The sequence below is a fragment of the Gymnodraco acuticeps genome, unplaced genomic scaffold, assembly GCF_902827175.1.
Source record: "Gymnodraco acuticeps unplaced genomic scaffold, fGymAcu1.1, whole genome shotgun sequence".
Taxonomy (NCBI): domain Eukaryota; kingdom Metazoa; phylum Chordata; class Actinopteri; order Perciformes; family Bathydraconidae; genus Gymnodraco; species Gymnodraco acuticeps.
In genome coordinates, this window is record NW_022992205.1 from 1165125 (window position 1) to 1177421 (window position 12297).

At 44.1% G+C, this 12297-nt stretch overlaps 1 protein-coding gene across 1 annotated transcript; it reads right to left on the minus strand.

The window, feature by feature from the left end:
* Positions 1 to 1740: 1740 nt before the first annotated feature.
* On the minus strand, positions 1741 to 4953 carry LOC117539425 (transcription factor Adf-1-like). Its single transcript, XM_034205607.1, has 3 exons — positions 4816 to 4953; positions 2632 to 2785; positions 1741 to 2455 (listed from the first exon to the last, which is right to left on the minus strand). The coding sequence occupies exons 1-3, from the start codon at positions 4946 to 4948 to the stop codon at positions 1819 to 1821; spliced, it is 924 nt and encodes a 307-aa protein (XP_034061498.1). The 5' UTR covers positions 4949 to 4953; the 3' UTR covers positions 1741 to 1818.
* Between the last annotated feature and the right edge of the window lie 7344 nt (positions 4954 to 12297).

Here is a 12297-nt window from a genome sequence, read left to right on the forward strand (position 1 = left end):
CAGCTCCACTTGCTTGGAACAGTCTTCAACAAGAATTGCAACTGAGCAATCTCATTCCTCTGTATGTCTTTAAAGCTAGGCTAAATGAAATGCTCGTTGATACTATGGGCACTTGTAAATATCTATAACTATGTAAATGTATCCTGTAAATATAATGTATGATGTCTTTTATTGTTTTATGTTTCATGTGGAACCTATATGCTGCAGGTCTCCCTTGAAAAAGAGATCTATGATCTCAATGGGACCAATCTGGTTAAACAAAGGTTTGAAATTAAATTAAATGAACACAAGATACTACCACTTGCCTAAAAGATTCACATTTAGTCATTAAGTTAGCATGCAGCAGCTACACCTGACCTTAGAACCAATGAATAGTTAGCAACAAGCTAACTGTAGGCTACTCTGCAAGATAACAACCACAGAGGCCGGCTTCATCACCCTTTCAACATTTGAACAAGCTGTTAAAATCACCAAAGACTTAACTGACATCATGCAGCAACAACAAAGTGAGTCCGGCTTCTTATCATCTCCACAGATTCATAAGCTAAGAAGCTAAGTCACCTCTTTCTACTGGTTTAACTGGGCAAAGCATTTAACTTACAGTAACTTTACAAGGACAAGTAAACAATTAACTGATTTTGTTTTAATTTACACAAATATGGTGCCCCATTCAGGTGCTTTAATATAGAAGCAGTCCTAATATTTAATAACTATATTTGATTAAAAGTAATTATTTTATGACTTTTGAGCTACTGGATCGACTTCATTGTAATCCCAGTTTATTATCAACCCCATTATTAATCATTATTTATTTTTAACACAAACCGCTCATACCAAACCAAAAGAAAAGAATAGCTTCTTCAGAATCTTATCTCAGTGTGCAAGGCAGTATACACTTTTCCCATTGTCCTCGCCTAGAAAACAAAACATAAATAATGAGAAAACTCATAACCCTGACCCCCTGATCCCACCGGAAGCGTCTGCGCTGCGTTGCGCTGCGGCTGCGCCGCGCTGCGACCTCATCCTGCGTCATAACCCACCAGGCGCGTTTCAAAACGTTGCGGAAGCGGAGCGTCGTGTGTGCAGCCTCGCAGTTGTTGTTGATTTTGGAATATTTCCTGGACATTTGTACTTCTACAAGTAAGTAGGCTACGTAGTTAAATGGTTTATGTTTGTGTCTGTTTAAATCGTGTTTATTGTTGTTATTTCCTATTTTGTTGTGTTGTAGACTACAGACACAGTTAATAATAATTGTAATATTCCAGTTATAAACGACATGAATCAAAGATGCGTTGCTGTATTTTAGTGGTAAAAAAATATGCATTCATCATCATAATTATTCTATATATATATAATTTACAGTGCCTGTAAACCGGAGGAGAACGCTGGCATGTATTCTCCTACTTGAAAGACTACGGGGGGGTGGGGGGAGGAGAAGGAGCTGGTTTTAGGTGCACCCCCTCAACCAGCAAAGGAGACAACAAGGTGATTTTCATCACCTCGTGGCTGAGCTGAGGCTGGACAGCCAACGACATCACCAATATTTTCGGATGAGTGCAGAGCAGATGGATGAACTTCTGTGCCTCCTGGGCCCTGAACTGACCAGACAATCCACAAATTTCAGAGCTGCCATAGAACCCAAGCAGAGACTGGCTGTTGCACTAAGATGCACATTTCACAGACAATAAATCACTGACCACAAGTATAATAAACGTTTTAATTAGAAACATATCACCCAAAACATCATTTTAAACACCAACATCAAATAACAGCAAATCAACACAAAAAAGGAACTATTTACAGTAAAAACAATATGTATTACAAGTCTTCATATTGAGACCCATCCTGCCATGAAGAGCCACTGTTGGAGAACAGCATGTTTGCGAATGGCCCTGTTGATTGGGCTTGTGGGGGTTGGGGTGCAGTTGGCCGAAGGGCTACTGGCCTGGAGGTGTGAGTGGAGTGTTGTGACGTGGGGGGATGGAAAATTGGCTGCCAATGTTCCTGTGGTTGTGTACTCTCTCTTTCAAGACTATGGAAGGTGTTTAAAATAGCTATTTTTGCCCGATGTTTCCTGTCTATGTCCAGCCTTTGTAGCATAGGCACCAGACTCAGAGCAAAGTAGTATGACTCTTCAAGTGGTGAGTCTGGCATATGTGGTGTGGCTGGAGGTTCCTGCAGTAGAGAAATGAGTTGCTCCCCAAGGTCTGTGCTCTGTGGCCTCCTCTTTGTGGAATGCTGGGCCGCCGCTGCTGGTGTGGATCCCTGGGGGCTACGGGACCTAGAGGGCCTCCTCTCTGCAGAGGTTGTGGGTACCAGAGGTGGTGGGGCTGTAGATGGTGTGGGTGTAGGTGGTGTGGGTGTGCGTGGGCCTGAATATCCAGATGCTGCTCCTGGTGTAGATGCTCTTTCTATCTCTTCTAATGGGGAAGGATTTCCCAAGCTGCTTGTAGAACTATATTAAAAGAAACAACAACATGAAATCAATTAAAATATTTTTTCCTGGGATTAATTTATGCAATATGAACATATTTATGTAATTTCAAATAAACTCTTTCATACCCTTTGCAATACATCATGACAAATTACAAAGTTACAAAATTATATAAATAAAAAAATGTGCATACATACCTCCTTTGCTGTATATATGGCAAAATGAAGGACATTATGTCTGAATACTTCCAGGCCTTCTGCGAGCCACCTGCAGATCCACTTGGGATGGACTTCTTCCGGGTTTTGACGAAAGCATCCCTCAGTGACTTCCATTTCGCCTTGCAAACCTCGACTGAAAAAAAGAATAGATTCCGATTAATAAAATGATATCACTTATTAATTCTTTGCTTGTTTTTCCCTTCACAGATACTTGGCTTCCGGGGACTCACTGGTCAGCCTAGCATTCAGCTATCGCCTAGGATGCACTACTGTGAGAGACGCTGTCCATTTGGTGTGTGCAGCCATTGAAAAAATGATGATGGAGAGGTTCCTACCCAGGCCAACAGAAGACACGTGGAAGGAGGTTGCACAAGGATTCTGGGAAAAATTGAATTTCCCAAATTGCTTGGGAGCAATAGACGGAAAGCACATCGTCATCCAAGCACCACCACTGTCTGGGAGTCAGTACTTCAATTATAAGAAGACTTTTTCCATAGTGCTTTTGGCACTTGTTGATGCTGACTACAGGTTCCGAGTGATTCAAGTGGGGGACTTCGGAAGAACATGTGATGGTGGGGTGTATGCCGGATCGGATTTGGGGAAAGGACTGGAGGCCAGAACACTTCATGTTCCAACCAGTACCTCTCTACCTGGTGCTGCTCACCTGGGTGAGATGCCATTCGTCATGGTGGGTGACGCAGCTTTCCCACTCAAGCCATACCTGATGAGACCATACCCTGGAAAGAACCTCACTCAACAAAAGAGGATTTTAAACTACAGACTTTCAGAGCAAGGATGGTGGTGGAAAATGCCTTCGGCATTCTTGCTTCCAGGTGGAGAATCTTCCATCGTCGCATCAACCTGCACCCGAAAAACGTGGACAAGCTTGTGGTGGCTGCATGCATCCTACACAACTTCCTGCTGGCCCCTAGTGAAAACCAGAGGTTGCTGGATGAGGAAGAGCAGCAGGGGAGACACATGGCACCAGTGAGAAACATGGGAGGAAACAGGGCATCAAGAGAGGCCTGTAATGTGAGGGAGGCTTTCTGCACATTCTTCAACTCTCCTGAGGGCAGTGTGTCTTGGCAGGACATGATGGTGTGATTACTGGAACACACAAAAGTTACTACACTGACAAAATGATTAAAAGATGTGTTTTTTCATTCCAGAGAATTTGAAAAAGCAAAAAAGTATTAGTTGTTGTACTCCCAAAGACAGGTTATTGTTGCATTTGTAAAAAACTGTTCTTTATTTTTAATATCCTATGTTATTATGTATTTTTTTGATAATACATTTCATAATAAATAGTTTTGTCTGACAAATGACTGCCAAATTATTCTTGTCTGTCCTCACAATTTATCTGACTATAAATACAAGGTTATACTATGGGTAGTTGTTTTTTCAATGATGTAAAAAAATATTACAAATCAAAATGTAGTAGCCCTATATTTGATGAATTACTGTACTATTGTACAATGGCACTTGTGAAATACAATTTCCTGTTTTACTACAATACACCTCAGAGGGAAATATTATTTCTTAATTTTACATTTTTCTGATAGCTATACTTTAAAATTAATACAAAATCAATTGAATATTAAAATATATTATCATTATAATGGGTTAAACAAAATTATTGATCCCTGGGCAAAATTCACAAGCTAAAGTATAGTTAAAAAAACAGTATATAACAATATATATGATGGGAATTTATGAATGTAGGTTTCTACAAAATGTTCTCAGACAGAAGGGTGTCGCTCTGACCATTGTCAGGCAATTATCATATGGATGTTGGGGGTTGTAATTAACATGATGCTTCCCCTTCTGTCTGCCCCATGTGTATTGGCTTCAATCCTGTGTCTCATCTGTATGCATGATTGATTCTGTTAAATGCAATAACTCTTTATTAAATAACAACTTTGTTTTAAGCTGTGGAATTTCAAACACAATATAAATACAAAATCATATAATATATATACAGTATATATACATATATAAATATATATATATATGTTTATATTTGGATATAGGAAATAAGATCTTACTTTCTTGTGAAGTGCAAGTTTACTAATTTTTTTAATGACTTTCACAACATGTTAAACTACTGAATGGCTCTGTACTGTACATACAAGTATTCATTAACTTTAAAACATTAATATTTACCTTCCACTCCAATAACTCCACCGACTAAACACCAGACCTTGTGCTTTCTGACGTTGTCTTTGTAGTATTGATGGGTTATGTCATACAAAATAGTGTGTTTTTCCACTTCGATGATGAAACGCTCTTCGTCCATTTTGGGTGTCGTGTTGTGAAAGGGGGTCTGCAACACGAGTTTATTTGGGGGATGGGCCTGGGCCGGATGAACGTTCCACTTCCTGCCTGCGCCGCGCTGCGCCGCGTCAAAAATAGGATTCATCCTATATTTTAGAAATTCCTTGCGGCGAGGAGCTTCTGGGACGCTTCGAGCCGCGGCGCAGCGTGTCTGGTGGAATAGCACCCATTGACTAGAGTGGCCGCGATCGCTAAAAACGCCGCAGCCGCAACGCAGCGCAGACGCTCCTGGTGGGATTAGTATGGGCATAGATATGTCTCATAATTATTTGTGTGAACATAAAAATTATTTGTGTGTAAATATGTGATTTGTAAATGTAAAACAACATCCACAAATGCATTTAAAAGATTTGCAAACTCACAAATACATTTGCAAGTGTAAAACGGATCTGAAAATAAGCTAAATATGTTCACAAATAAAAAAAAGATCTGTGAATATCTCTTTAACATTTACACCTTTCGATCAGGCATTTGTGAATCCAATTTGTATTTGTGGACCAAAAATGCGCTTGCGGATCTCAAATCTCTGTTCACGGATCTCAAATCTCGGAATTTTGAGACATATTTTCCGCCGGTCTCGGCTAAAATCTACTCGTGTCACTCGGTTATTTTCGGAAACCACGTGATGGCCTGCTGATGGCGACATTTCCGCATGATTTCTGAGCTGTTTCGCTGCCAGCTGCTCCCCCGGAGCTGCTCCCCCGGGATCCGAAAGTGGCGTATAGCCTGCACTTCAACATCAACGAAAGTGCTCGATATATGCTATATTGAATCAATAACACAAACTAACTGTATCACTATAACATGATGATGATGGTGATGGTGATGAAGAATGCATCTAACGTTCCGCTGTTCATTATAATACAAAAACAGAGCATTAAACAAACCATCATGCTCTTACTTTGAAATCATGCGGAAATGTCGCCATCAGCAGGCCATCACGTGGTTTCCGAAAATAACCGAGTGACACGAGTAGATTTTAGCCGAGACCGGCGGAAAATATGTCTCAAAATTCCGTGTGTGTAAAAAGACGATCCGCGAACAGAGATTTGAGATCCGCAAGCGCATTTTTGGTCCACAAATACAAATTGGATTCACAAATGCCTGATCGAAAAGTGTAAATGTTAAAGAGATATTCACAGATCTTTTTTTTATTTGTGAACATATTTAGCGTATTTGCAGATCCGTTTTACACTTGCAAATGTATTTGTGAGTTTGCAAATCTTTTAAATGCATTTGTGGATGTTGTTTTACATTTACAAATCACATATTTACACACAAATTATTTTTATGTTCACACAAATAATTATGAGACATATCTATGCCCATAGATTAGGGGGTGAGAAAAGAAAACAGGCCCACTCGGTTCCAACTACATTGGGCCAGAGGGGCTGTATCCACAGTCCTCACAGGCTGGTCCTTTAGTAGGTGTATAGGAACTGTTAAAATGACCCACAACTAAATGAAATACTATTGTTGAAACATTTTTGTTAAATGTGACAAAGGGACCAACTACTCCCAGCTTCAATGACACAAACAATGAGTGCAGTTGCATCAGTATGAGAAATGATCCACTGTGTATGCTGTTAACAAATATGAATGTCTGATTTCTGAATGAGATGCCTCTCTGACTACCAAATCGTTATCAAATGAGAGGTGCATATTTGAGTTCTCCTGCACTCAAGCACCATGAAATAAATCTCTTAGAATCATGCAGCATTGTTTCATACATTTATATGGCAGTACAGACGGTATAAATTAAAACTGTCTCTACTGTTGCCCGCTGTTGTTGGCAGTAATGTGCTGCTACAAGATATCCAGGAAGTTGGCAATAGTTAGGTGATGACCTGCTACTGCTGCTAGTCAGTGTTGGGCAAGTTACTTCCAAAATGTAAAACAGTACATGTCTTATTACTGTCTTTTTTAAGTAATAAGTTACATTACAATATTACTGTCTCTGAAATGTAATGAGTTACACTACTTTTATATTACTTTTGAGTTACTTTCACCAAAATAACCTTAAAAGAATGGATAGGTATTTGAAATGCTAAAATGTAGTTTAGTGCAGCTCATTACATCCAGTGAAGGGCAATGTGGTATAGCATAACAACTGTGTAGGCCATTAAGGCTACTAACAACTTTTGCACGGCTTAGTTGAATACTCGATTCTGATTGTAAATTCTTAACATGTGACACGTTGTTAATACAGTAGTACAGACCACTGTCAAGGACTATAATGAAGGTTACTAAGGAGGATCAACAAAGAGAAAGGAAAATAGGTTAAAAGACAGAGTGCTGGACGTCAGATAAATAAGTGTATAGGTCTAGCCTCCATATATCTGTGTGAAATTGTTCCATCTTCAAAAACTAAAAACGAATACTCCTGCAGTCTAGCTGCAGCTTCTAGCAACGGTCCTCTGCTCGAAAAAAGGACACCGAATGTCCTGAATGTGGCATCACTAACAGGACTTTAGTCTGAACACAGCAGACAACAGGAGTATTTACAACAGCATATCAAAACAAAAATACTGCATTTGGGTGCACACTTATTCTCTGTTTTACTGTTACATAAATCCCAAGAATGTATGAGATTAGCTTCATCATATCTCAATCAGTGATTAAGTGAATAATAACTTATCTATCAGGTTACTATCAGCCTGTCACTCCTTATTTTCAGGGAGGGGGTGGGGTTTGGAGGAACAGAGCAGAGGAGATACTTTTCCTCCTGCCTTCACAAACTATACACACGTATTTATCGTCTGAAAATAGCAAAAGGACATTCATACTCTGCAATCCAATAATTGATAAAAATCTACCGGTAGCTCGCGGATCGACGTGTTGGAGACCCCTGCACCAGTTTTACTAATCTACCCCCACAATTTTTCTCTGGTGTCGGAATGTCTCGCGATGTTAGTGAATACTTAAAAAACAAAACACCATTTCATTTTGGATTAAAATGTGTTGTAACTTGTTACTGCGTTACTTACTGAGCATTGTAATGGGTAATATAATACGCAAAATTCATTAGTAATGCTTTACATTACTTCGTTACAGCAAAAAGTAGTACATTACTGTAACTCTGTATACTTTTGTAACGCGTTACACCCAACACTGCTCCTAGTAGGGATGGGTATCGTTAGGATGTTATCAATACCGATACTGCTTATCGATACCGGTATTTTTCGATACTCTTATCGATACTTTTCAATAATTTGGTGCTCAAAATTAAAGACATGATTACAAGATGTGAAGATTAAACAACAGTCATTTTATTGAAATTAATTTTTTATTTAATGTAACTTTTGCAATGTCATACGAAGCAGGTATGAGTGTGTTTGACAGTGTGTCTCTGGAAGGGGGGCGGTAATTAGGGGCAGTTCATAAATCCATGTAAACATGACCATTATTCAGTTAACCTGTTAAGCCCGAGAGACCCCGGTACCGTAATGCTAACACACTTTGGCGCAGAACTCAAGATAAAAGATACCCTTATTACTTATCGTAGCTGCACATACAATATATCCGATTAAAGCTGAGGTTCCACAGATTATTATATATCATCACTGAGTGATCCGAACTCGCGACAGGGGAAGCAAACACAGACATCACAACACGTACCTTTACGTAGCTTTTACGGGAGATCCTCTCACCGTAGCTGTCAATCTGATCAAAAGACTTGTTCAATGGCATTAAAACGAGAAAAGACGCAGCTGAATCGGTTAATCCATAGGTTGATAATGTTTCTGTGTTATAATTTTTTTAATTTATAATCCATAATTCCAAAATAAATTTAAAAAAAAAAAAAAAAAAAAAAAAAAAATATATTATATTATAATCCATAATTCCCCTCTCTGAAGAACCAGCACCTTACCGTGGTAGAGAGGTTTGTGTGCCCTGATGAACCTGGGGGCTGTGTTGTCTGGAACCTTGTGTTCCTGGTAGGGTTTCCCATGGCAAATTGGTCTCAGGCAAGGGGCCAGACTAAGATTGGTTCAAAAGACCTCATGAAAGACGATACAAGAAGTGAGGATACCCGGCCCGGAGGAAGCCCGGGGTCCCCTTCTGGAGCCAGGCCCAGAAGGAGGACTCGTCGGCGAGCGTCTGGTGGCCGGGCTTGCCACGGAGCCCGGCCGGGCCCAGCCCGAAAAGGCAACGTGGGCAACACCTCCGCTTCTCCGTCCCGCGGGCCCACCACCTACGGGAAACATCAATGGGGTCGGGTGCGCTGCCAGAAGGGTGGCAGTGAAAGCGGAGGGTCTCGACGGACCAGACCCGGGCGACAGAAGCTGGCTTTGGGGACGTGGAACGTCACCTCTCTGGGGGGGAAGGAGCCGGAGCTTGTGCGGGAGGTGGAGCGTTACCAGTTGGATCTGGTTGGGCTCACCTCTACGCACAGCGTCGGCTCTGGAACCTTACTTCTGGATAGGGGTTGGACTCTATTCTTCTCCGGAGTTGCTCAAGGTGTGAGGCGCCGGGCGGGTGTGGGGATACTCACAAGTCCCCGGTTAGGTGCTTCTTTGTTGGAGTTTACCCCAGTGGACGAGAGGGTCGCCTCCCTACGCCTGCGGGTTATGGGGGGGAAAACTCTGACTGTTGTGTGTGCTTATGCACCCAACAGCAGTTCAGAGTATACGGCCTTCTTGGAGACCCTGGAAAGAGTCCTGTATGGGGCTCCTGAAGGGGACTCTTTAATCTTGCTGGGAGACTTCAACGCACATGTGGGCAATGATGGAGACACTTGGAGGGGCGTGATTGGGAGGAACGGCCCCCCTGATCTGAACCGGAGTGGTGGTTTGTTACTGGACTTCTGTGCTAGTCATGGATTGGCCATAACAAACACCATGTTCGAACATAAGGATGCTCATAAGTGTACGTGGTACCAGAGCACCCTAGGCAGAAGGTCCATGATCGATTTCGTTATCGTATCATCGGACCTGAGGCCGTATGTTTTGGACACTCGGGTAAAGAGAGGGGCGGAGTTGTCAACTGATCACCATCTGGTGGTGAGTTGGGTCGAGTGGCGGGGGAAGCCTCTGGATAGACCTGGTAAGCCCAAACGTGTAGTTCGGGTGAACTGGGAACGTCTGGAGGAGGCCCAAGTTCAGGAGGCCTTCAACTCACACCTCCGGCGGAGCTTTTCGGGCATTCCTGTGGAGGTTGGGGACATTGAACCAGAGTGGTCGGTGTTCAAAGCCTCTATTGCCGAAGCCGCGGCGGGGAGCTGTGGTCTCAAGGTCCTAGGTGCCTCAAGGGGCGGTAACCCTCGAACCTCCTGGTGGACACCGGTGGTCAGGGAAGCCGTCCGACTGAAGAAGGAGGCCTTCAGGGATTTGTTATCCCGGGGGACTCCCGAGGCAGTTGCAAGGTACCGACAGGCCCGAAGGGCAGCAGCCTCATCCGTGGCCGAGGCAAAGCAGCGGGTGTGGGAGAAGTTCGGAGAAGACATGGAGAAGGACTTTCGGGCGGCACCAAAGTTGTTCTGGAAAACTGTCCGACACCTCAGGAGGGGGAAGCAGGGAACCATCCAAGCTGTGTACAGTAAGGATGGGACGTTGTTGACCTCAACTGATGGAGTGTTAGGGCGTTGGAAGGAACACTTTGAGGAACTCCTGAACCCGACAACTCCGCCCTCTATGTTAGAGGCAGAGCTGGAGTATGACGGGGGATCAACACCAATCTCCCGGGGGGAGGTCACTGAGGTCGTCAAACAACTCCACAGTGGCAAAGCCCCGGGGGGTGGATGAGATCCGCCCGGAAATGCTGAAGGCTCTGGGTGTTGAGGGACTGTCATGGTTGACACGTCTCATCAACGTTGCGTGGAAGTCGGAAACAGTACCGAAGGAGTGGCAGACCGGGGTGGTGGTTCCCCTATTTAAAAAGGGGGATCAGAGGGTGTGTGCCAATTACAGAGGCATCACACTACTCAGCCTCCCCGGGAAAGTTTACTCTAAGGTACTCGAAAGGAGGGTCAGGCCGATTGTCGAACCTCAGATTGAGGAGGAACAATGCGGATTCCGTCCTGGTCGTGGAACGACGGATCAGCTTTTTACTCTCGCAAGGATCCTGGAGGGGGCCTGGGAGTACGCTTATCCGGTCTACATGTGTTTTGTAGACTTGGAGAAGGCGTATGACCGAGTTCCCAGGGAGTTACTGTGGGAGGTGCTGCGGGAGTATGGGGTGAGGGGGTCTCTACTCAGGGCCATCCAATCTCTGTACTCCCAAAGCGAGAGCTGTGTCCGGGTCCTCGGCAGTAAGTCGGACCCATTTCCGGTGAGGGTTGGCCTCCGCCAGGGCTGCGCTTTGTCACCAATCCTGTTTGTAATATACATGGATCGGATTTCGAGGCGTAGTCATGGGGGAGGGGGTCTGCAGTTCGGTGGACTAAGGATTGCACCACTGCTTTTTGCAGATGATGTGGTTCTAATGGCTTCATCGGTCTGCGACCTTCAGCACTCACTGGATCGGTTCGCAACCGAGTGTGAAGCGGCTGGGATGAGGATCAGCACCTCCAAATCTGAGGCCATGGTTCTCAGCAGGAAACCGATGGACTGTCCACTCCAGGTAGGGAATGAGTCCTTACCCCAAGTGAAGGAGTTCAAGTATCTCGGGGTCTTGTTCTCGAGTGAGGGAACAATGGAGCGTGAGATGGGCCGGAGAATCGGAGCAGCGGGAGCGGTACTGCAGTCGCTTTACCGCACCGTTGTGACGAAAAGGGAGCTGAGCCAGAAGGCAAAGCTCTCGGTCTTCCGGGCCATTTTCGTTCCTACCCTCACCTATGGTCATGAAGGATGGGTCATGACCGAAAGAACGAGATCGCGGATACAAGCGGCCGAGATGGGTTTTCTCCGCAGGGTGGCTGGTGTCTCCCTTAGGGATAAGGTGAGAAGTTCGGTCATCAGGGAGGGACTCGGAGTTGAGCCGCTCCTCCTTCGCGTCGAAAGGAGCCAGTTGAGGTGGTTCGGGCACCTAGTTAGGATGCCACCTGGGCGCCTCCCTAGGGAGGTGTTCCAGGCACGTCCAGCTGGGAAGAGACCAAGGGGTAGACCTAGGACCAGGTGGAGGGATTATATCTCTTCGCTGGCCTGGGAGCGCCTTGGGATCCCCCAGTCAGAGCTGGTTGATGTCGCCAGGGAAAAGAAAGTTTGGGGCTCTCTGCTGGAACTGCTACCCCCGCGACCCGACCACGGATAAGCGGGAGAAGATGGATGGATGGAATCCATAATTCCATTTTTATGTAAAAATCGGAGAGTAAAAGTTAGCTAATAATGGTAGCCTCCAGAGTTATCGCAGCTTCCGGTCTTGGCTATGCGG

What these genes read in the sequence shown, in the direction of transcription:
- LOC117539425 (XM_034205607.1), bottom strand. Translation starts at nt 4,948, where the DNA reads ATGGACGAAGAGCGTTTCATCATCGAAGTGGAAAAACACACTATTTTG. An exon ending in TGGAGTTATTGGAGTGGAAG is followed by an intron (nt 2,786 to 4,815) that starts GTAAATATTAAT and finishes TCTTTTTTTCAG; the next exon opens with TCGAGGTTTGCAAGGCGAAA. An exon ending in CCATATATACAGCAAAGGAG is followed by an intron (nt 2,456 to 2,631) that starts GTATGTATGCAC and finishes CTTTTAATATAG; the next exon opens with TTCTACAAGCAGCTTGGGAA.